Source organism: Aquarana catesbeiana, linkage group LG05 (assembly GCF_042186555.1).
Source record: "Aquarana catesbeiana isolate 2022-GZ linkage group LG05, ASM4218655v1, whole genome shotgun sequence".
Lineage (NCBI taxonomy): Eukaryota > Metazoa > Chordata > Amphibia > Anura > Ranidae > Aquarana > Aquarana catesbeiana.
The window spans coordinates 476,376,131-476,399,987 of record NC_133328.1 but is presented as its reverse complement, the minus strand read 5'-3'; the positions used below and the strand labels follow the sequence as shown (position 1 = coordinate 476,399,987).

Here is a 23,857-nt window from a genome sequence, read left to right as displayed (position 1 = left end):
TGTGGTGCGATTTGAGCCATACAGTTTATATGGCTTGCATCACATCCGCACCAAAATGGTGCAGGACCCTTTTTTCCTCCGCACCCGAATCGCAATGCATGGGCATTCACACTCGTGACGTGATCCTAGCAATCGCACTGCGATTTGTGATCCATTTTGGGGTGTCATTAAGAGATTCCTCCACCCATGCCATTATATTTCTAATTCAGCGCACAGGATTTATCCAGATGTACAGATCATTTTCAACCATAACAAAATGATATTGTAAAAGTATATATATATATATATATATATATATATATATATATATATATATATATATATATATATATATATATATATATATATATATATATATATATATACATACATATACACACACACACACACACACACACACACACACACACACATATATATATATATATATATATATATATACATACATACATATACACACACACACACATATATATATATATATATATATATACACACACACACACACATATACATATATATATATATATATATATACACACACACACACACATACACACAGCCAGGTCCATAAATATTGGGACATCGACACAATTCTAATCTTTTTGGCTCTATACACCACCACAATGGATTTGAAATGAAACGAACAAGATGTCCTTTAACTGCAGACGTTCAGCTTTAATTTGAGGGTATTTACATCCAAATCAGGTGAACGGTGTTGGAATTACAACAGTTTCTATATGTGCCTGCCACTTTTTAATGGACCAAAAGTAATGGGACAGATTAACAATCATCAATCAAACCTTCACTTTTTAATACTTGGTTGCAAATCCTTTGCAGTCAATTACAGCCTGAAGTCTGGAACGCATAGACATCACCAGACGCTGGGATTCATCCCTGGTGATGCTCTGCCAGGCCTCTACTGCAACTGTCTTCAGTTCCTGCTTGTTCTTGGGGCATTTTCCCTTCAGTTTCGTCTTCAGCAAGTGAAATGCATGCTCAATCGGATTCAGGTCAGGTGATTGACTTGGCCATTGCATAACATTCCACTTCTTTCCCTTAAAAAAAATCTTTGGTTGCTTTCGCAGTATGCTTCGGGTCATTGTCCATCTGCACTGTGAAGCGCCGTCCAATGAGTTCTGAAGCATTTTGCTGAATATGAGCAGATAATATTGCCTGAAACACTTCAGAATTCATCCTGCTGCTTTTGTCAGCAGTCACATCATCAATAAATACAAGAGAACCAGTTCTATTGGCAACCATACATGCCCACGCCATGACACTACCACCACCATGCTTCACTGATGAGGTGGTATACTTTGGATCATGAACAGTTCCTTTCCTTCTCCATACTCTTCTCTTCCCATCACTCTGGTACAAGTTGATGTTGGTCTCATCTGTCCATAGGATGTTGTTTCAGAACTGTGAAGGCTTTTTTTAGATGTTATTTGGCAAACTCTAATCTGGCCTTCCTGTTTTTGAGGCTCACCAATGGTTTACATCTTGTGGTGAACCCTCTGTATTCACTCTGGTGAAGTCTTCTCTTGATTGTTGACTTTGACACACTTACACCTACCTCCTGGAGAGTGTTCTTGATCTGGCCAACTGTGGTGAAGGGTGTTTTCTTCACCAGGGAAAGAATTCTTCGGTTATCCACCACAGCTGTTTTCCGCGGTCTTACGGGTCTTTTGGTGTTGCTGAGCTCACCAGTGCGTTCTTTTTTAAGGATGTTCCAAACAGCTGATTTGGCCACACCTAATGTTTTTGTTATCTCTCTGATGGGTTTGTTTTGTTTTTTCAGCCTAATGATGGCTTGCTTCACTGATAGTGACAGCTCTTCGGATCTCATATCGAGAGTTGACAGCAACAGATTACAAATGCAAATAGCACACTTGAAATGAACTCTGGACCGTTTACCTGCTCCTTGTAAATGGGATAATGAGGGGATAACACACACCTGGCCATGGAACAGCTGAAAGTCTGCAGTTAACCACTTAAGGACCAGCCTCGTTTTGGATTTTAGGTGTTTACATGTTTAAAACAGGTTTTTTTTGCTAGAAAATTACTTATAACCCCCAAACATTATATATGGTTTTTCTTCTAACACCCTAGAGAATAAAATGGCGGTCGTTGCAATACTTTTTTTTGCACTGTATTTGCGCACCAGTCTTAAAAGCGCACTTTTTTTGGAAAAAATTCACTTTTTTGAATAAAAAAAAATAAGACAACAGTAAAGTTTAGCCCAATTTTTTTATATTGTGAAATATAAAGTTACGCCAAGTAAATTGATACCCAACATGTCACGCTTGAAAATTGCGCCCGCTCGTGCAATGGCGTCAAACTTTTACCCTCAAAAATCTCCATAGGCGACATTAAAAAAATTCTACAGGTTGCATATTTTGCGGTACAGAGGAGATCTAGGGCTAGAATTATTGCTCTCGCTCTACCAGTCGCTGCGATACCTCACATGTGTGGTTTGACCACTGTTTTCATATGCGGGCGCTACTCGCGTATGCGTTCGCTTCTGCGCGCAAGCTCGTCGGGAGTGGGGGGGGGGTTAAATAAATTTTTTTTTTTTTTTTTATTATTTATTTTACGATATTTTATTTATTTTTACACGGTTTAAAAAAAAAAAAAAATGGTGTCACTTTTATTCCTATTACAAGGAATGTAAACATCCCTTGTAATAGAAAAAAAGCATGGCAGGACCTCTTAAATATGAGATTTGAGGTCAAAAAGACCTCAGATCTCATATTTACACAAAAATGCAATTAAAAAAAAGTCATTTAAAAAAAATGACATTTGCAAAAATGTGCCTTTAAGAGGCGTGGACGGAAGTGACGTTTTGACGTCGACTTCGCCCAGCAGTGTCATGGAGACAAGTGGGCGCCAGCTTAGCCTCACTCGTCTCCAGACACAGGACGGAGACAGATGCGATCGCCTCTGCCGCTACTGACAGCTCCAGTAAGCGGCGGAGGGCACCCCTCTCCCACCACCGATAAAAGTGATCTCGCGGCGAATCCACCGCAAGGACCACTTTTATCTGAAATTCGGCCTCTGTGCAAAAAAGGGGATACCGGGGTTATGGCAGCTAGCTGCTGCCATAACAACCATATCCGCCACCAAAGTTTGGACGTACATCGTCGTGCGGCGGTCGGTAAGTGGTTAAAGCACATCTTGTTTGTTTCATTTCAAATCCATTGTGGTGGTGTATAGAGCCAAAAAGATTAGAATTGTGTCGATGTCCCAATATTTATGGACCTGCTTATTATACATACATACATACACACACACACACACACACACACACACACGATATAAAAAGTCTACACACCCCTGTTCAAATGTCAGGTTTCTGTGATGTAAAAAAAAAAAAATATATATATGAGACAAAGATAAATCATTTCAGAACTTTTTCCACCTTTAATGTGACTTATAAACTGTACAACACAATTGAACAACAAACCAAAATCTTTGGAGTTGGAGCCAACATCACAACACTTGCTTGGCAATTGACAATAAATCTGGTTCACTTGATATGATAGATTAGATAGATAGATAGATAGATAGATAGATAGATAGATAGATAGATAGATAGATAGATAGATAGATAGATAGATAGATAGATAGATAGAACACTATGGCGGTCCTGCGTTATTCCCCCTTCATGTTTACTGCTACATTATTGAGTTCACCTAATAGTATGGGTGCAGGAAGTTTCTTGCTTGGATCCCCTAGTAGCTGAGACATAGCTTGAGCGCTGTCAGATCTCCTAGTATAGGGGTCAATACATCTGGTAAGCAGAAAGAGCGTCTTTTTCCTGATGATGGAGTATTAAAACAGGAACACAGAATAACAGCATCTGCGCCTATATGGTCCTATTTAATATTTTTGTATGGACACTTAATTTTAGATTTCACACTAAAATATATATAAAAAATATTGCAAGTGTCACATAGGTGTGAAATCTAAATATCTGTCGATAGAAAAAAAAAATTATAATATATATATATATATATATAGATCTATATATATATATATATATATATAGATCTATATATATATATATATATACACATATACATATATACACACACACACACACACATACATACATATATACATATATACACACACACACACACACACACACACACAGGTTTTAACAATATTCTAAGATAGCATGACAATGTTTTATTTTAGTTTATTGCTAACTTGTATTCAGGTATTTTGAAGTGCTGCCGTCTGAATAAATGTTATATTCTGATTACTTTGCATGCAAGTTCTTTTCTTTTTTTACAACAATATACAGTCTATATTTACAGTATATTAACACCACAATACAAAACCCTTACCTTACATTCCTGTGAATATTCTAGCTGAGAATAATCTTGAATTAGGTTGATAAAATCCTATGAAATAGAAATCCAAACAGAGTGTGATGACAGTGATCAAACTATTTAGATAAAAATAGGATCTGTATTTTTTATGTTTGTACGGCTGCTGGCTTTGTATGTTTGTATGATTTCTACCTTTCAATTTTTGTATAATTGCTGGGATATGTATACAGCCCTTGGGTTACAGAACGCAAATGATGTCTGAACTTTACCAATGCACAAAGAAGGCTGCTATAAAATGTTCTCCCATATTTATACTTGCAGGGCTGACCTAATATTTTTATGATGATGCAGGATAACATTTTATTTTACATTTTAGGGAAAATATGCATACAGAAGGACATGAGAACTGCACAGCATTGCCATTCAGAGATCAACATGTGACTCACCACAGTTTTAGCAGTCCTTTGCACAGCAAGAATTTTGTTTCCTAATGAAAATTTGATACACTTCACTTCTCCCTTGTCTTCCATTCTAGAAAATAAAAATAGACATAAAAAACAATTCAACATTCTCACCTACAACCTTGAAAAAGTATTCATACCCCTTGAAATTTTACACATCTTGTCATGTTACAACCAAAAACATAAATGTATTTTATTGGGATTTTATGTGACAGACCAACACAAAATGGAACACAATTGTGAAGTGGAAGGAAAATAAGTGTTTTTTAATTTTTTTTTTTTTTTACAAATAAATATGTGAAAAGTGTGGCGTGCATTTGTATTCAGCGCCCCCCCCCCCCGGGTCAATACTTTGTAGAACCACCTTGTGCTGCAATTACAGCTGCAAATCTTTCTGGGGATGTCTCTACCAGCTTTTCACATATAGAGAGTGACATTTTTGCCCATTCTTCTTTGCAAAATAGCTCAAGCTCTGTCAGATTGGATGGAGAGTGTCTGTAAACAGCAATTTTCCAGTCTTGCCACAGAGTCTCAAACTCTCAATTGGATTTAGGTCTGGACTTTGACTGGGTCATTCAAAACACATGAATATGCTTTGATCAAAACCATTCCATTGTAGCTCTGGCTGTATTTTTAGGGTCATGTCCTGCTGGAAGGTGAACCTCCTCCTCAACCTCAAGTTTTTTGCAGATTCTAACAGATTTTCTTGCCCTGTATTTGGCTCCATCCATCTTCCAATTAACTCTGACCAGCTTCCCTGTCCCTACAGAAGAAAAGCATCCTCATAACATGATGCTGCCACCACCATGTTTCACAGTGGGGATGGTGTGTTCAGGGTGATGTGCAGTGTTTTCCACCACACATAGTGTTTTGCTTTTAGGCGAAAAAGTTCAATTTTGGTCTTACCTGACCAGAGGACCTTCTTCCACATGTTTGCTGTGTTATGGCTTTCTGACTTTCTTCTTGCCACTCTACCTAAGACCCCTTTCACACTGGGTCGTTTTGCAGGCGCTATTGCGCTAAAAATAGCGCCTGCAAACTGACCTGAAACAGCCGCTGCTGTGTCTCCAGTGTGAAAGCTCGAGGGCCTTCACACTGGAGCGGTGCGCTTGCAGGATGGAAAGAAAAAATCCTGCAAGCAGCATCTTTGAAGCGGTGAAGGAGGGGTGTATTCACCACTCCTGCCCATTGAAATCAATGAGGTAGCGTGGCTATACTGCCAGCAAAGCGCCGCTGCAGCGTCGCCTTGCGGGCAGTTTTAACCTTTTTTCGGGCGCTAGTGAGGGTTAAAACCGTCCCGCTAGCGGCCGAATAGCGTCGCTAAAACGACGGTAAAGCGTCACTAAAAATAGCGGCGTTTTACCGCCGACGTACCCACCGCCCCAGTGTGAAGCTGGCCTAAAGGCCAGATTTGTGGAGTGCACAACTAATAGTTATCCTGTGGACAGATTCTCCCACCTGAGCTGTGGATCTCTGCAGCTCCTCCAGCGTTACCATGGGCCTCTTGGCTGCTTCTCTGATTAATGCTCTTCTTGCCAGGCCTATCAGTTTAGGTGGACGGCCATGTCTTGGTAGGTTTGCAATTGTACCATACTCTTTCCATTTTCAGATGATGGATTGAACAGTTGGGATATTTTTATTTTTTTTATAACCTAACCCTGCTTTAAACTTCTCCACAAATTTATCCCTGACCTGTCTCGTGTGTTCCTTTGGCCTTAATGATGCCGTTTGTTCACTATGGTTCTCCAACAAACCTCTGAGGGCTTCACAGAACAGCTGTATTTATACTGAGATAAAAAAAAAACACATAGGTGGACTCTATTTACTAATTAGGTAACTTCTGAAGTCAATTGGTTCCACTTGATTTTAGTTAGGGGCAACAGAGTAAAGGGGACTGAATACAAATGCACGCCACACTTTTCAGATATTTATAAAAAAAAAAAAAAAAAATTTGAAAACCATTTATCATTTTCCTTCCACTTCACATACTTGTGTCACTTTGTGTTGGTCTATCACAAACCACCGATAAAATAGATTTACATTTTTGGTTTTAACATGGCAAAATGTGTGAAATTTCAAGGCACTGTATGTATGGGGCACAGAACATCACAAAGTGGAACCTTGGGAGTGGGCTCTGCCAGGGATAAAGATTGATGTCCCATTTAATGTTAATTTCGTCAACTAAAATATTTTGGTCATAGTTTTCATCAGCTGCTTGTTTTCAGTGACGGAACGAAAATAAAATTTCGAATTAAGTAAACTGACGAAAAACTATGATGGAAATCATTTCCAATTTTCGTCAACAAACAAAAACGGAACGAAAATGTGGGGGAGGGACGTTTACCCACCTGAACTTCCGCTTTCCTCGGACCTCCACCTCTGTTAATGCCCCAGCCCCCTATCAGCAAGCTATATTGGCTGAGAAACGCAGGCTCCAACCAATCCTTTCCCTTTCTTAGGCAGTTCATCACATTACACTCTTTCACAATATCTCTTTGGAGCCCTCTGCTGGCCTTTTCTAAATCGGGAACATATCCAGCCTATAATAATAGCACATTCAATTTTAACCACTTCCCGCCCAGCCTACTGTCAAATGATTTCTGGGTGGGACATTCGTCATATGGCGACTGCGCTGTTGCGCGATCTGTCATTGGCTGTGTCCAGTGGTTGAATGATCAGTGTACCGGCCCGGTGACGGTACCTCGTAGTCGCTGTGACCAATCACAGCAGATCACTTGACAGTTATAAACAATGGATGGCTTCCTTAAATGCCATCTATTGTGTACAATTGTGTTGCTAGCTGTGATTGGTCACAGTATTCACTTGGTACAGACAGGATTATTCACAGCCCATCTGTACCATGTAACTAGCTGTGGCCAATAAAATGGTTTTAAATCTAAGAATAAGAGGTCTTAACAATACACCACTTCCCTATAATAATAGAATAAACAAAAAGCAAAAATGGGAGTTTTAGGGTGCAAAATTACTTTAACCGCCCTGGCAGTATGATTATGTCAAATTTTTACGTCTCAAAGCGTTACAATTGTTTTGCATAGAAATTTGGCGTTTTATATTGTAGGCTTGTAATTCTTAGGAAAAACACACTTAAATCTGTCCAAACAAGAGTCTAGTAGATATCCCGGGTATGATAAAGTTTGAAACACAAAATCATAAATTATAACTAAATAACTATAAATTATAAAAAATAATAAAATGAATTTCCACGCAATTCACTATCGCTCAATTCTGCAAGAGTTCTAATTTACTATCGCTGTGTTCTAGCTGGTCTAAATCCACTTTTGACGTGAAGGGACACCTTTTTGGTTGCTATGGACAATCTCAAGTTTCCAGGCAGACGGAACAGCTCTCTGTCTCTCTATCTATATATAAAACTGCATGCAGGGCATTGGACAAAGCACTAGGGACAAAAGGGAGGTGAAATGAATACAGTAATGTAATCTGTAAGATTACAGTGTACTGTGTTATGAATTTTCAATTTTTTTGAATTTTCCACCGGGCTCCTTCCCCGTGCGTCGCGACGCTCGCAGGGAACGGAGCCCGGCACACAGAGGCATCGGGCAGAGGACGGAGCCCGCAGACACAGCGGGGGGACATCGCAGGATCCTGGGGACAAGGTAAGTACAATGCACCAGGATCCTGCAATGCAATCCCGAGTGTGGCTCAGGGTTACCGCTAATGGTACTAAAATTTAACCCCAAGCCACACTCGGGAAAATTGCCAGGGAGGTTAAGAAACAATAACAATTTCATCAATTTAAATTTGAACAAAGTATGGTTAAAAAGTTCAATTGAAAACTAACACATAAAGGTAGATGGTCAAGATACAAAAGTGGGTAGCCTCTACATGTTTCGCCATAATCATGATTATGCCCGATGCCTCTGTGTGAAAGGGTTAACCACTAGGGGGCGCTGTAAGGGTTAAGTGTGTCCTAGGTAGTGATTCTGACTGTGGGGGGCTGGGCTATATGTGACACGACACTGATCACTGCTCCCAATCACAGGGAGCTGTGATCGGTGTCCTGTCACTAGGCTGATGTAAACAAGCATTTCCCCGTTCTTCCTCTCCTTGAGAAGATCGCGGGTATCCCCGCGGACATAGAGTCCGCGGGACCCGCGATCACACTCATGGAGCTCATGGTGGGCGGGCGCGCCCACAAGCCACTTCTTAAAGGGCAATGTACAGGTACGTTAATATGCCTGTACGTGCCCTTCTGCCGACGTATATCGGCGTGAGCCAGTCGGCAAGCGGTCAAATCAGATTTTTTTGGATTTAAATCGATTTTTGGGATTTTTTATCAAAATTATTTTAATAAAATGCTTTTGGAGTAATAATCTAAGGGTTATATTTCTATTTAAGATACAGTAATAATTGATTTTATTCAGCATGAAATGGAGCTTAGTTATGTAGCATGAGGCTGTATATTCTGCAATATTTACATTTTTGGTAAACTCATTCAATGAATCCAAGTGCTATGAGCTGACATAACATGCACTACATTGATTCATTCACACAATTTCACAGGAATCACAAGATAAAACAAATCTACGTACACTACAAACTATATGATTGAATCGGTTCTAAAATTGCTGTTTTACTAGCCTGACAGCCTATTATTCTAAATAGGAAACCTTCATTTTGTTTGCAAATATTAAATATTCTAACTACCAGCAAGAATAAGTCCTTACAATTAAAGAGCACCTGTCATTTCATATCCATCATGGCAGCGCCTGTTAGCGGGCATCCACTCACCTGCTGCCGCCATGTCCCTCCCCTTGTGTCACTGCCGCATCACCATTAAAGTGAATGGGACTGTCGGTGAGTCAACAGCGGGTCAGAGGAGAAGCCGCTGCGGGACAGAGATGACAGTTGCTCTTTAAAAATTATGATTTAAAATTGAGTTGATTTAAATCAAATCCACCCTGGTAAGGACTGATTGATTTTCAGAGATATAGATATACATATATATACACACACACACTAGGGTTGTCCCGATACCAAGCATTTGCCCAAGTACTTGTACTCAGGCAAATGCTCCCGATGCTTCCCCGATACCTGGAAGACAGCTGTGATCGGCGCGAGGGGGAGTTACAAGATTCTCCCCCAGCGGCTTTCAGCAGCTTTAGTGACATACAGCGGTGATCGCTCACCGCTGACTGTCACTGCATCCTCCTCCGTGCTCCCTCCGTTCCTCTGTCCCCCTCCATTCCTCCCTCCTTCCCTGTGCCTCTCCGCTGTCCCCCTCCGTTCCTCTCTCCTTTTCTGTCCCCCTCTGCTGTCCCCTCCATTCTGCTGTGCCTCTCCACTGTCCCCTCCGTTCCCCTCTCCTTCTCTGTCCCCTCCGTTCTCCCCCTCAGTTCCTCCATCCTCCTCCTCCTTCCTTTGTGAATGGAGAGAGTCAGCTGACTCTCTCCATTCACATAACTGAAACATTGTAATCTCCTGTGATTACTGTGTCAGTTTATGAATGGAGAGGAGCCGCTGTCTTCTCTCCATTCATTCTCAGTGTAGCTGAGGCTGCAGAGAAAGGGACTGGGGAATCTCTATCCTCTGTCTCTTTCTCTGTCTCAAGGGGGAGATAACAGATGTCTGTTAAGACCCCTGATATCTCACCAAAGCCCCCCAACAGGGCTGATTTAAAAAAAAAAAAAAAAAAAAGTATCGGTAACCGGTATCGGCGAGTACTTGAAAAAAAAGTATCGGTACTTGTACTCGGTCCTAAAAAAGTGGTATCGGGACAACCTTAATACACACACATATATATATATATATATATATATATATATATATATACACACACACATATACACACATACACACACACAAACACACACCAGTTTGTGGACTCTATAAGGCTGCTTTCACACTTTTTTGAAGTGCTTTTGCTTCCGGCTGCAGTCAATCACAGCCAGTGAGCCAATGAGGAGAGGGGGAGATGCTGAGTCCGGCCCTGTGTGTGAATGGACGTGCAGAGCAGCGGCTCGAGAATGAGCCTGCTTGGGTGCCCTCATAGTAAGCTGCTGGCTCTGGGGGCACTCGGCAGGAGGGAGGGGCCAGGAGCACTGGCGGGGGGAGCCGAGAAGAGGAGAATCGGGGTTGCTTTGTACAAAACCACTGCATAGAGCAGGTAAGCACAACAGGTTTGTTATAAAAAAACAAAAAAAAAAAAAACAAAACAAACACGCCTTTAATATCACTTTAATACCATAAATAACAACATGTGATTTGATTTTTAGTCCAGGAGTATATAATGAGTTTGGCAATTCTAAAGAAATGCATAAATAATGCGTTACAATTTATCTTAATGCATTCGATTTTATTTAACCAGAATGTACTAGAGATTTTAGACGACTAAAATAAGACAAACAACTCAGATGACTAAAATACGACTAAAACTAAAATGGCATTTTAGTCAAAAGACTAGAACTAAAACTAAATCGAAATTTGATGTCAAAATTAACACTGGTACCGTTACTGTCAGCCATACACTGTGACATGTCCCACCATGTAGAGGGGACAATTACCTGACATTCTCTGTATGGAGGTGTGCAATATATCTCCCAATGATCTGATCATTCAGAAACGAACAATCCAATCCCTCTGTGCATTGACAAATAAGGAGTATCTATTGTATGGTTTGACACTGCTAGTGACGCCTCCATACTGTCAGTGTAAATTGTCAGGTCTATATAAATACCTGTAATAAAATGAATAAAATAAAACTAGAATTAATTTAGGTTACCGGAAAGAAATGGGAATTCTGTCCTCTGGGCCCTTGACCACAACCCCTGTGGCCCCTCCAGACCGCACCGCAAACACCTTTAAGGAGAAGAAGAGAATTTGTGTGAATAAGCAAGTTGGTCATTAAAGTGTACAGTACGACAGGGCAAAAAAAAAAAAAAAAATTATAATATAAATATATATATATTTATTAGGGATACACCAATACCAATTATTTATTTGCACTATAAGTATCGGTACTCACGCAAATGCTCCCGATACCAAAACCGATACATTGCGGTGCAGTTTGCATCAATACAAAATGAATGGGCACAAATCGCACTGCAAAGAATCGCATGTGATTTGAAAAGGAATGCGGTGCGATTCCTGTCCGAATCACATGCAATTTCCCCCACCGCTCCTCTGTGTGTGTACAGAAAAGGGAAAAGCGTCATCTAGTGGGCAGTTTATTAAAAATGTAAGAACTCACATTAAGGTGGAGTTCCAGGTTAAATTGAAACTAGTTGTTAATCAATTGAGCACCTCACGCCTCCTCGTTATTTGATATTTATTTACTTTTTTTTTTTACAGTTTTGTACCTCTTTTGTTGGTTTCCTGCAGGACTTCCGTCCTACACCTAAATCCCCCCCCCTCCCCTCACTGCCTTCTGGGACCTGTGTGTGTCCCAAAACATGACATGGCCATTCAGAAAGCGCAGCTCGCGCATGCGCAGTATTTGTAGCTGCTGACTTCTTAAAAAAAAAAAAAAAAAAAATTAGAGACTGTAACGCCGCTTTAAAGAAAAAGTTTAAATGCAAATTCTGCATAGATGTCCCGCGGATGATAGAAAATCACGGCTGCTGGAGGTGCTTACAGGGCTGGAGGTGACATATAGACGGGTCGCCCCCAAGCCGACATCACTTCTGCCCTATACCAACGGGGTCCCTGAACTTCTCCAGTGGCTGTGATTTTCTATCATTGGCGGGACCAGGGACACCTATGCAGATTTTGCAGTTAAACAGATATGTACTTGAAGAGGTTCAGCCTGGGTGAAAAAAAAATAAAAAGTATAAATAATAGGGCACTTACTTGTCCAGGGAGACAGCGATGTCGGCACCCCAGCCGATCTTCCGATCGACTCGCGGATGCTACTGCCATTCCTGGTAAGAGAACCCGGCAGTGAAGCGTTTCACAGCTTGATCCCTACTGCGCATGCGCGAAACGCACTGCGCTAAGTGGCCCGGTGGCGGGGGGCTGAATTTCCAGGAGATCGGGCCGCGGCCCCGTCTTTGGAATTGGGAAAGGGGACGTGTCAAAAGCAGATCCCTTATACGCAGAGGAAGCGTATAAGCGGAAGTTCCACTTTACTCTGCTTTAACGTGAGTTCTAATTATATATATATATATATATATATATATATATATATATATATATATATATATATATATATATATATATATATATATATATATATATATATATATATATATATATATATTTATTATTATTATACAGGATTTATATAGCGAAGACAGTTTGCGCAGCACTTTACATTAGGGCAGACAATACAAGTACAATACAATTCAATACAGGAGGAATCAGAGGGCCCTGCTCGTTAGAGCGTACAATCTAGGAGGGAGGGTCAAGTTATACAAAAGAGTAATAGCTGTGGGGGATGAGCTAATGGAGAAAATAGTGCAGTTATTAGATGGAGGCAGGATAGGCTTCTCTGAAGAGGAAAGTTTTCAGGGATCGCCTAAAAGTGGATAAATTTGGAGACAGTCTGACAGATTGGGGTAGGGAATTCCAGAGGATGGGCGAGGCTCGGGAGAAGTCTAAAATCTTTCACATATCACAAAAAAGAAAAAATGAGGAAGAAGGGATAACTTTACTGGTTATGGTTTTTTTTTAATTAAAGTAATTTTTTCCAAAAAAAAAAAAAAATTGCATCTGAAAGACCGCTGCACAATTACAGTGTGACATAAAATATTGCAACAACCACCACTATTCTCTAGGGTGTGTATATATATTTGGGGGTTCTAAGTAATTTTCCAGCAAAAACTAAAAATTATTTTAAAGCGGTGTTCCGGCCAAAATTATACTTTTTATATGAAAATACCCCTATAATACACAAGCTTAATGTATTCTAGTAAAGTTAGTCTGTAAACCAAGGTCCGTTTTGTTAGGTTATTACAGCATTTTTTAACTATATAAACTTGCAGCAGACCGTGGCCATGTTAAGAGTGGGCATCTGAAGCCAGACTGTATTTCTTCCTGGATCTCATCCTTGCACATGCTCAATGCTGCACAAGCAGTGTAATAGATTTTCATAGCAACGGCAGTGTCACAGGATGTTGCTGTCCCTTAGCTATGTAAACCTCTCCTCCCCTCCTCCCTCCAGGAGCCAATAAATATACTGCATGTACAACAAAACAAAGCCTGGCATATAACATTTCTCACAAATCCTGCACAATTACCATGCCCCCAGTCTGCACAATTACCACCCCCACCCCCACCCCCCCCAGTCTGCACAATTATCACCCTCCAGTCTGCACAATTACCATTCCCCCCCAGTCAGCACAATTACCATCCCCCATCAAATCGCACCACACTGACCCAAGAAAATTGCACCACATCGCTCCCATCAAAACTGTCCCATCATATTGCCACCATCAAAACGGCCCCCCATCATATTGCCACCATCAAAACGGCCCCCCATCAAAATTGCCCCATCATATTGCCACCATCAAAACTGCCCTATCATATTGCCCCCATCATATTGCCACCATCAAAACGGCCCCCATCAAAACGGCCCCCATCAAAACGGCCCCCCATCAAAACGGCCCCCATCAAAACGGCCCCCATCATATTGCCACCATCAAAACTGCCCCATCATATTGTCACCATCATATTGCCACCATCAAAACTGCCACCATCATATTGCCACCATCAAAACGGATCCATCATATTGCCCCATCATATTGCCACCATCAAAACTGCCCCATCATATTGCCCCCCATCAAAACTGCCCCCCCATCATATTGCCCCCATCAAAACTGCCCCCATATTGCCACCATCAAAACTGCCACCCATCATATTGCCACCATCAAAACTGCCCCATCATATTGCCATCAAAATGGTCCCACCATTTGAAGTGGAAAACCGTGAGGATGAGAAGAGATTTGAGGAACAGAGATTAATGAAGGATTGGTTAGAGGAGGAGCGCCTGCAGGAAATAAAGCTGCAGGATGAGAAGAGATTAGAAAAGGAGGGAATGAAAGAGAAAGTCATGGAGGAATGATGCCGAAAAAATAGGGCTTGGAGGAGAAGGGCATGAAAGAGCATGGCATGGAAATTAAAAGTTTGGAAGGGCAGGACATAGAAAGACACTGTTTGGAAGGGCAGGGCTTGGAAATGCAAAGCTTGGAAGGGCAGGGCATGGAAGAGCACGGTTGGAAATGCAAAGCTTGGAAGGGCAGGGCATGGAAAAGCAGGGCTTGGAAATGCAGGGAAAGAAGGAGGAGAAGGACATGGAACAGCAAGGCTTGGTTGACGTTCGGGAATTGAACATAAATCAGCAGAGTGGACAAGAAGACTCTGCTACCCAAGAGAACACATATAAGTATGACTCTCTCATTATGTATGATGATGATGGTCAGCAGGTGGAGAATGACCAGAAAGAATCATTCCCGGACGACCACAATAAAGGACAGAGGGTGGATCCAGGACACTCTAGCCTACTTTACTTATTGGGTGTGGATTGGGAGCTTGCTCTTTGTTATTGTAGTAGTGGTAGGGATTTGTCTTTGCTACAGATTCCTGAATCGCTATGGCGACAATCTCCCCATCAAAGATATGGTAGCTCAGTACCAAGCACAAGAAAGTAGGATGAAAAGGTTTGTGTGAATCCACCATAAAATAAAGTAAGTGTGCCAATTTTAAAGACACTATATGCAGGTAAGAAAAACAATTAGATCGATAAATAAATAGGATACATAGATACAGTGGCACTAGAGTGCAGTAAAACACAGTGTCACCCCCCCCCCCCAGTGACGGCCCAAGACATTGTGCTGGGGGGGGGGGTTTAGACACAGGCAGGGGTGGTGGTAGGGGGTTTAGACCTAGGCAGGAGTGGTGGTGGAGGTGGGGGTGGATAGACACAGACAGGGCTGGTGGTGGTGGGGGGGGGGGGGGAGAATAGACACAGACAGGGCTGGTGGTGGTAGGGGGGGGGGGGGGGGGGGGAATAGACACAGACAGGGCTGGTGGAGGTGGGGGTGGATAGACACAGACAGGGCTGGTGGTGGGGAAATAGACACAGACAGGGCTGGTGGTGGTGGGGGGGGATAGACACAGACAGGGCTGGTGGTGGTCGGGGGGGGATAGACACAGACAGGGCTGGTGGTGGTCGGGGGGGGATAGACACAGACAGGGCTGGTGGTTGTGGATTTAGATACAGGCAGGGGTGGTGGTAGGTGGGATAGACACAGGCATGGGTGGTGGTGGGGGGGGGGGGGGTGGGGATGGGGTGGGGTTTAAACACAGGCAGCGGTGGTGGTGGTTTAGACACAGGCAGGGGTGGTTAGACACAGGCAGGGGTGGTGGAGATGGGATTAGTTGCGCTGTCACTTACTTTCTCTCAGTGTCAGCCGCGCCTATAGCGATCCCTCTTTCATCATGGGGTCTCTGCTCAGCAGAAAGTTCCTCCCCTTTCACGCTGTTGGCCCTTTCACGCTGTTGGCCGTCAGCCTGTCAGCTGACTTTCTCTTGTCAGCAGCATTGGGGAGGGAGCCGTGGAGAGGATGGGTGGGGGGGTGGAGCCGCGGAGAGGACGGGTGGGGGGAGCTGCGGAGAGGATGAGCGGGTGGTCAGCTGTGCAGGTATGGCGACGAGTGCTCTGCCATTACCTCTAATAGCAGCAGCGCAAGGCCATCCACACAGTGGGATAAGGAGAGGAGATTAGCGGGCAATGTGCCGCCCCTCAGAACCTGCTGCTCGGGACCAATGGTGCCACCTGTATGTGTGCTGCACTGTGTATACTGACATGTATGGACAGTGTGCTGAGCTGTATGTGTGCTGCTGTCAGGGATGTGCTGGCCATGGTGAGCCAAAGCTCCTAGGCAGAGGCAGGTACGCATGCTCTGTGTGGCTCTAGTGCCGCTGTCCTGCATCCACAACATACCTGCATCCGCCACTCCTGCTATCTGCTGCTCAGCAATCCAGTCCGGTCCTGCTACTCACCAGCTACTCATCTCTGCTATCAACGGAGAATCTTGCAGGCACCCTTACCTCGCCGTGCTCTCAAAGCCATGGTCACAACTTCAGTAGTCCTTGAGCCGGTGTCTTGTCAAATACAGTCCCCTATCATATAGTGTCCTCCCTGTACTGCGCAGGCGCAGTACGGAGGACAAACGAGACGCCGAAAGTCTCCGAAGTTTAACAGCTGATCATCAGCTGTACACGGCGCCTGCGCTTTTATTCTCACCCTATGTCCAGGATCATTCCCTACTATCCAAGTGGACATAGAGTGAGAATAAATAGTTGCCGAGCGCAGCGAGGCCGTGCCCGAAGCGTGGCGAGCGAAGCGAGCCCGCGAGGGGCCCTCTTACACAGCCATCGCTAAGAACTGCCGAAGCGCCGTGTACAGCTGATGGTCAGCTGATCAACTTCGGACATTTTCGGCATCTCCTTCTGCTCCGTACTGCGCAAGCGCTGCGCCTGCGCAGTACGGAGCGGACACTATCCGATAGGAAGACACTATATGGCAGAACACCAGGGCTGTATGAGAGGTCTCCCTCTACCCGCCAAGCTCTCCTGAAAGGTACGTGATAGTATCAGACAGCCATGTCTGAGCCTGCATGAGGGACCTCTCCGACAGATAAGATCTGTCAGCATCTCGCAGCCCTTACACAAGCTTTGAAAACTCTGCAAGAAGGCTACGTTCAGCTGGAGGAACGGGTGCAGTCCCTATCCATCCCCGCAAGTTCACCTACAGTTTCTCTGCCTGCTGCGGCACCAGCACAGACTGCTACTGTGATGATGTTGCCACCTGAACCCCTATTGACCACAACTGAAAGATTCTCAGGGGATCGAAGCAAGTTCAGGACATTTCGCAATGCATGCCAATTATATTTCGCCCTGCAACCACAGACTTTCTCTCTGGAATCCACCAAGGTGGGATTCATTATCACGCTTCTTCAAGGGGAACCCCAGACCTGGGCTCACCAGCTGCTGGAGGAGAATAACGCACAAACTCATGCCATGTCATCCTTCGACGCAATGGCGCAACTGTATGACGACCCACAGCGAACTGTTACAGCAGAGGCTGCTCTTCATGCACTCCAGCAAGGCTGCAGAGCGGATGAGGACTATGTTACAGACTTCAGATGCTGGAGCGCAGACACACAATGGAACAATGTGGCCCTGCGACATCAGTTCAGTCATAGTTTTTCCAAAGGTCTTAAGGACAAACTAGCCCGGGTTGAAGTACCCAACAACTTGGAGGGGCTTATTACTCTGGCTATTCAGTCATCTCCGTGAGTGCAGGACAGAAAGATCTATCCAACAAAGTCGTCCTGTCTGGATGATGCCCAGAGCCCTAGTTCCTGCTTACTAGCCTGCCAGCACTGCTCCAACCAGCTCAAGCTCCATCAACCCTGCATCCAGTGCCCCTGAACCTTTGCAAATCGGACTGATGCATCCTTCCTTATCTCCTGAAGAGAGTCTACGTCACCAACAGGGCAACTTGTGTCTTTATTGTGGAGAAGCCAGCCATTACGTGCGGGCCTGTCCTGCAGAAGTACATAAGTGTCCGCCTCCTGCTCATCTGTCATCATTGTCTGCCCAGGCAACTCATTTGGCTCTTCTGCCTTCCTTCCACTTTCCGAGAGGAACAGTTTCGGTCAACGCCATCACTGACTCTGGGGGGCAGTAGTTGCTTTATTGACCTGACTTTTGCCACACAGCAACTTATCCCTCTGCGACCAAAGGCAAAAGGACTGTCTGTGTACCTGGCTGATGGCTCCTGTATCAAATCAGGATTAGTAACTCAAGAGACACTTTGAATACCTGTAGTAACTCCATATAGAATTATTAAGCCTTTACGCCATTACCTCCCCATTGGTTCGTGTCATCCTGGGCCTACCTTGGCTTCAAGCTCACAAACCCCAGATCGATTGGGTTACAGGAGAGGTCAAGCTTTAACCACCTTATTGCCAAGAGCACTGTTTGCCCAAGCTCCCCAATACCCCAGCAACACTGTTATGCATGAACTCTGATCCGGAAATAGATCAGCCAGTGCCTGAGGTTTATGATGAGTACCAGGATGTTTTCAGTAAACAGGGGGCTGATGCCCCCCCCCCCATCGGCCATATGACTGTCCGATTGAGCTGCTTCCTGGGGCCAAGATTCCCTTTGGTCGCATATTCCCACTTTCTAAATGGGAACAAGAGGCATTAAAGGAGTATGCAAATGAGAATCTCAAGAAAGGGTTCCTCCGCCCATCTACTTCTCCAGCAGGGGCAGCAATAATCTTTGTTACGAAGAAAGACCACTCGCTGCGACCATGTGTCGAGTATCTGCCATATTGGACTGGCCTGCACCTAAAGATAAGAAGGGGTTGCATTGTTTTGTAGGGTTCGCCAACTACTGAACAGTTATTAAAAGGTTTCTCTGCAATCATCACTCCCATCACACAACTGACCAAACAGAACCTGCGATTCTGCTGGAATCCTGAAGCACAAGATGCTTTCGATAATTAAAAAGAACTTTTCATCTCAGCTCCTATTCTCAACTATCCTGATCCAGCATTACCCTATATACTTGAAGTGGATGCCTCAGAAATTGCAATAGGAGCGGTTGTATCACAACGCCAGGGTTTGAAGGACTTGATGCATGCCGTGGCCACCTTCTTCCGCAAACTCTATCCAGCGGAGAGAAACTATGATGTGGAAGATCGAGAATTACTCGCCATCAAAGTGGCCCTAGAAGAGTGGAGGTATTTGTTGGAAGGTGCAGCACATCCAATACTAATATATACACAATTATCTGGAGTATCTACGGTCTGCTAGACACCTAAAGCCACGTCAAGGTTTTTGTTTGACATCACCTACTGGCCTGGATCTAAAAAAAGTCAAGCCAGATGCATTATCACATATGTATGATGACCCGAAGGAACTCTCAGTCCCGGATACCATCCTGCCCGCAGGTAACTTTTTGCTATTACAATCTGATCTGCTTTCACATTTTAGTCCAGGAGCAGGATATATAATAAGAACTATGCCTTCAGCATGCACCACATTCATCACATACTCAGTAATATATTATCCAATGAATGCCGCATCACAAACCTTGATACATAAAAGCACAGAGCCCAGTACATGTACTTCAACACACCATACACCGCAACACTTCATTATACACCCATATACTCCTTGATGCATAGCACACTGTGCACTCTAATACACGTTGCTCTGAACCCCAATACATATATCATGCAGGCAATTACATAGAGTTCAATGCACCCCACAACTAGTAATACACACCAATAGGAACCATTTCCCCAAATCTGCTGCAGCTTGCTCCCCAATATAGATTAATACATACATGACTTAACACACTCCACCCCAAACAATATCACAGCAACGTGAACCTCCATATACACCCTGCACCCCAACACTGTATTATGCAGGACAATATCCATTCATATGTAGTACAATGTGCACCCAATACAATAACATCTCCCATAGCAACCTGATGTCCTAATGATAGTCAGTGATATGTGCAATCTTCATCACTAACAGAGTCACACTGCACTAATAAAGAAATGTTCACATGACATCCATAGGAAGCATTCTAATTCTGTTTTATGATCATCCCTATGGAGGTGGCTGTGACTGGAGTCTTGCTCTGTGATCTGTATTGGATGCAGACATAGCTCCGCCCCTCTGGCAGGGAAGCATGCCCCGCCCCTCTCCCCAGCAGCTATGTTGTCCTTGCAGAGCCTTTTACTGAAGGACAGAGGGAGGAAGGGCGGAAGTGCAGAAACAGGCAGCAGGATGTAACTGAGGCTCACAGGATAAGCAGAAGAAAAAAAAAAAAAAAAAACAGACTGCAATATATATATATATATATATATATATATATATATATAGCACGGACGCCCGAAGGAGCTGCTAATTTATTTGGGCCTGTACTCTGCTTTATACCCTCTTGAATATCTGCGTCCCCCTGACAACACTAGGGAGCTCCCTCCTTTAGTATCACACTACCCCAATATAGTAAAATAACCCAAGGCCTTGTATTTTACTGAACAGTCCTTCTTTATCTTCTTTTCTTCTGCTAGCAATAACAAAGTAGGTTTTGTAATCCAAAGGGTTAATGACTCCTGATTAAAGTGGGCTGAAAATGTGGGAGTAAAGTACTAGTGCAGCCGCACTATAACTATAACTTTGATGGGGACTCAGTATTAAATCCTCTTGACTTTGCTTGTGGGACTATGGGTCCCCAGCAACTCTGTCTTGTGTACACGTGTGTATAAAAGTGCATCAATAAATTTGTAGGCAACAGCCCTCTCACCCAACCAGGACAGTGTTGTCAGAAGACTCCGTTCTGATGGACAGGGTTCTGTCTCCACAGTATCTCAGTTTATTCGCTGCGGCCACACTGTCACGCTGTACCACTTCACAGACGACCAGGAGTCCTCAGTTACCTCCTTCAAGGGTCTCTGGAACGGATCACACTGCTGCTTCAGCACGCAGTGATGTAAGGCAGGATCACTGGCTGCTGTTCCACTCCGCACAGAGTGGGCCGCAACTCTGTGGAACACACACACCCACAGAGCCCTGCTGGCAGGCCACGCGTCCCAGGAACAAGAGACCTAAGATGGCCGCTCCCAGCCTTTTTATAGGCTTCCCACAATGCAATTCTGTTCCCTAAGATTTGTGGGAGTTACTGTGCATTGTGGGTAGGTCAAGTTAATGTCCAAATGTAAAACAAACAGAATACTTCCATGTCAAACTCTGAACAATAAAAGAAATAAAGATGCAGTCCTTTTATATTTTGGCCGCTAGATGGTGCCAGATGATAAGCTATAACATAACATTAACCACTTAAGGACCGCCTCACACCGATGTACGTCGGCAAGGTGGCACGGGCAGGCAAAATCACGTACATACACGTGATTTGCCTCCCGCGGGTGGGGGGTCCGATCGGACCCCCCCCCCGGTGCCCGAGGTGGTCCTGTTTTGTCCCCCGGCGATCGGAGGTGAGGGGGAGGCCATCCGTTCGTGGCCCCCCCCTCGCGATCGCCGCCGGCCAATCAGATCATTTCCTTTGCTGCTGTATGCTAAACAGCAGCAAAGGAAATGATATCATCTCTCCTCGGCTCGGTATTTTCCGTTCCGGCGCCGAGGAGAGAAGACTGTGAGTGAAAACACTACACACACAGTAGAACATGCCAGGCACACAAAACACCCCGATCCCCCCCCGTCACAAACTGACACCAGCAGTTTTTTTTTTTTTTTTTTCCTGATTACTGCATTGGTGTCAGTTTGTGACAGTTACAGTGTTAGGACAGTTAGGGTTAGCCCCCTGTAGGTCTAGGGTACCCCCCTAACCCCCCCTAATAAAGTTTTAACCCCTTGATCACCCCCTGTCACCAGTGTCACTAAGCAATCATTTTTCTGATCGCTGTATTAGTGTCGCTGGTGACGCTAGTTAGGGACGTAAATATTTAGGTTCGCCGTCAGCGTTTTATAGCGACAGGGACCCCCATATACTACCTAATAAATGTTTTAACCCCTTGATTGCCCCCTAGTTAACCCTTTCACCACTGATCACCGTATAAGTGTTACGGGTGACGCTGGTTAGTTTGTTTATTTTTTATAGTGTCAGGGCACCCGCCGTTTATTACCCAATAAAGGTTTAGCCCCCTGATCGCCCGGCGGTGATATGCGTCGCCCCAGGCAGCGTCAGATTAGCGCCAGTACCGCTAACACCCACGCACGCAGCATACGCCTCCCTTAGTGGTATAGTATCTGTACGAATCAATATCTGATCCGATCAGATCTATACTAGCGTCCCCAGCAGTTTAGGGTTCCCAAACACGCAGTGTTAGCGGGATCAGCCCAGATACCTACTAGCACCTGCGTTTTGCCCCTCCGCCCGGCCCAGCCCAGCCCACCCAAGTGCAGTATCGATCGATCGCTGTCACTTACAAAACACTAAATGCATAACTGCAGCGTTCGCAGAGTCAGGCCTGATCCCTGCGATCGCTAACAGTTTTTTGGTAGCATTTTGGTGAACTGGCAAGCACCAGCCCCAAGCAGCGCCAGGTTAGCGCCAGTACCGCTAACACCCACGCACGCACGCACCGTACACCTCCCTTAGTGGTATAGTATCTGAACGGATTAATATCTGATCCGATCAGATCTATACTAGCGTCCCCAGCAGTTTAGGGTTCCCAAAAACGCAGTGTTAGCGGGATCAGCCCAGATACCTGCTAGCACCTGCGTTTTGCCCCTCGGCCCAGCCCTGCCCACCCAAGTGCAGTATCGATCGATCACTGTCACTTACAAAACACTAAACGCATAACTGCAGCGTTCGCAGAGTCAGGCCTGATCCCTGCGATCGCTAACAGTTTTTTTGGTAGCGTTTTGGTAAACTGGCAAGCACCAGCGGCCTAGTACACCCAGGTCGTAGTCAAACCAGCACTGCAGTAACACTTGGTGACGTGGCGAGTCCCATAAGTGCAGTTCAAGCTGGTGAGGTGGCAAGCACAAGTAGTGTCCCGCTGCCACCAAAAAGACAAACACAGGCCCGTCGTGCCCATAGTGCCCTTCCTGCTGTATTCGCCAATCCTAATTGGGAACCCACCGCTTCTGCAGCGCCCGTACTTCCCCTATTCACATCCCCAACCAAATGCAGTCGGCTGCATGAGAGGCATTTTCTTTATGTCCTCCCGAGTACCCCTACCCAGCGAACCCCCCCAAAAAAGATGTCGTGTCTGCAGCAAGTGCGGATATAGGCGTGACACCCACTATTATTGTCCCTCCTGTCCTGACAATCCTGATCTTTGCATTGGTGAATGTTTTGAACGCTACCATACACTAGTTGAGTATTAGCGTAGGGTACAGCATTGCACAGACTAGGCACACTTTCACAGGGTCTCCCAAGATGCCATCGCATTTTGAGAGACCCGAACCTGGAACCGGTTACAGTTATAAAAGTTAGTTACAAAAAAAAAAAATTTTATATATATATATATATATATATATATATATATATATATATATATATATATATATATATATATATATA

General features: G+C 44.2%; 1 protein-coding gene across 2 annotated transcripts in view; it reads right to left on the bottom strand.

Moving 5' to 3' along the window:
* Window positions 1-23,857, bottom strand: part of RMC1 (regulator of MON1-CCZ1) — a 71,797-nt gene that overhangs the window by 38,983 nt on the left and 8,957 nt on the right. For both annotated transcript variants that reach the window (XM_073631480.1, XM_073631479.1), the window contains exons 2-4: window positions 11,562-11,638; window positions 4,787-4,871; window positions 4,356-4,412 (exon numbers count right to left, since the gene is read on the bottom strand). In XM_073631480.1, the coding sequence (XP_073487581.1) occupies window positions 4,356-4,412; window positions 4,787-4,871; window positions 11,562-11,638 (219 nt within the window). The remainder of the gene's footprint in view (window positions 1-4,355; window positions 4,413-4,786; window positions 4,872-11,561; window positions 11,639-23,857) is intronic.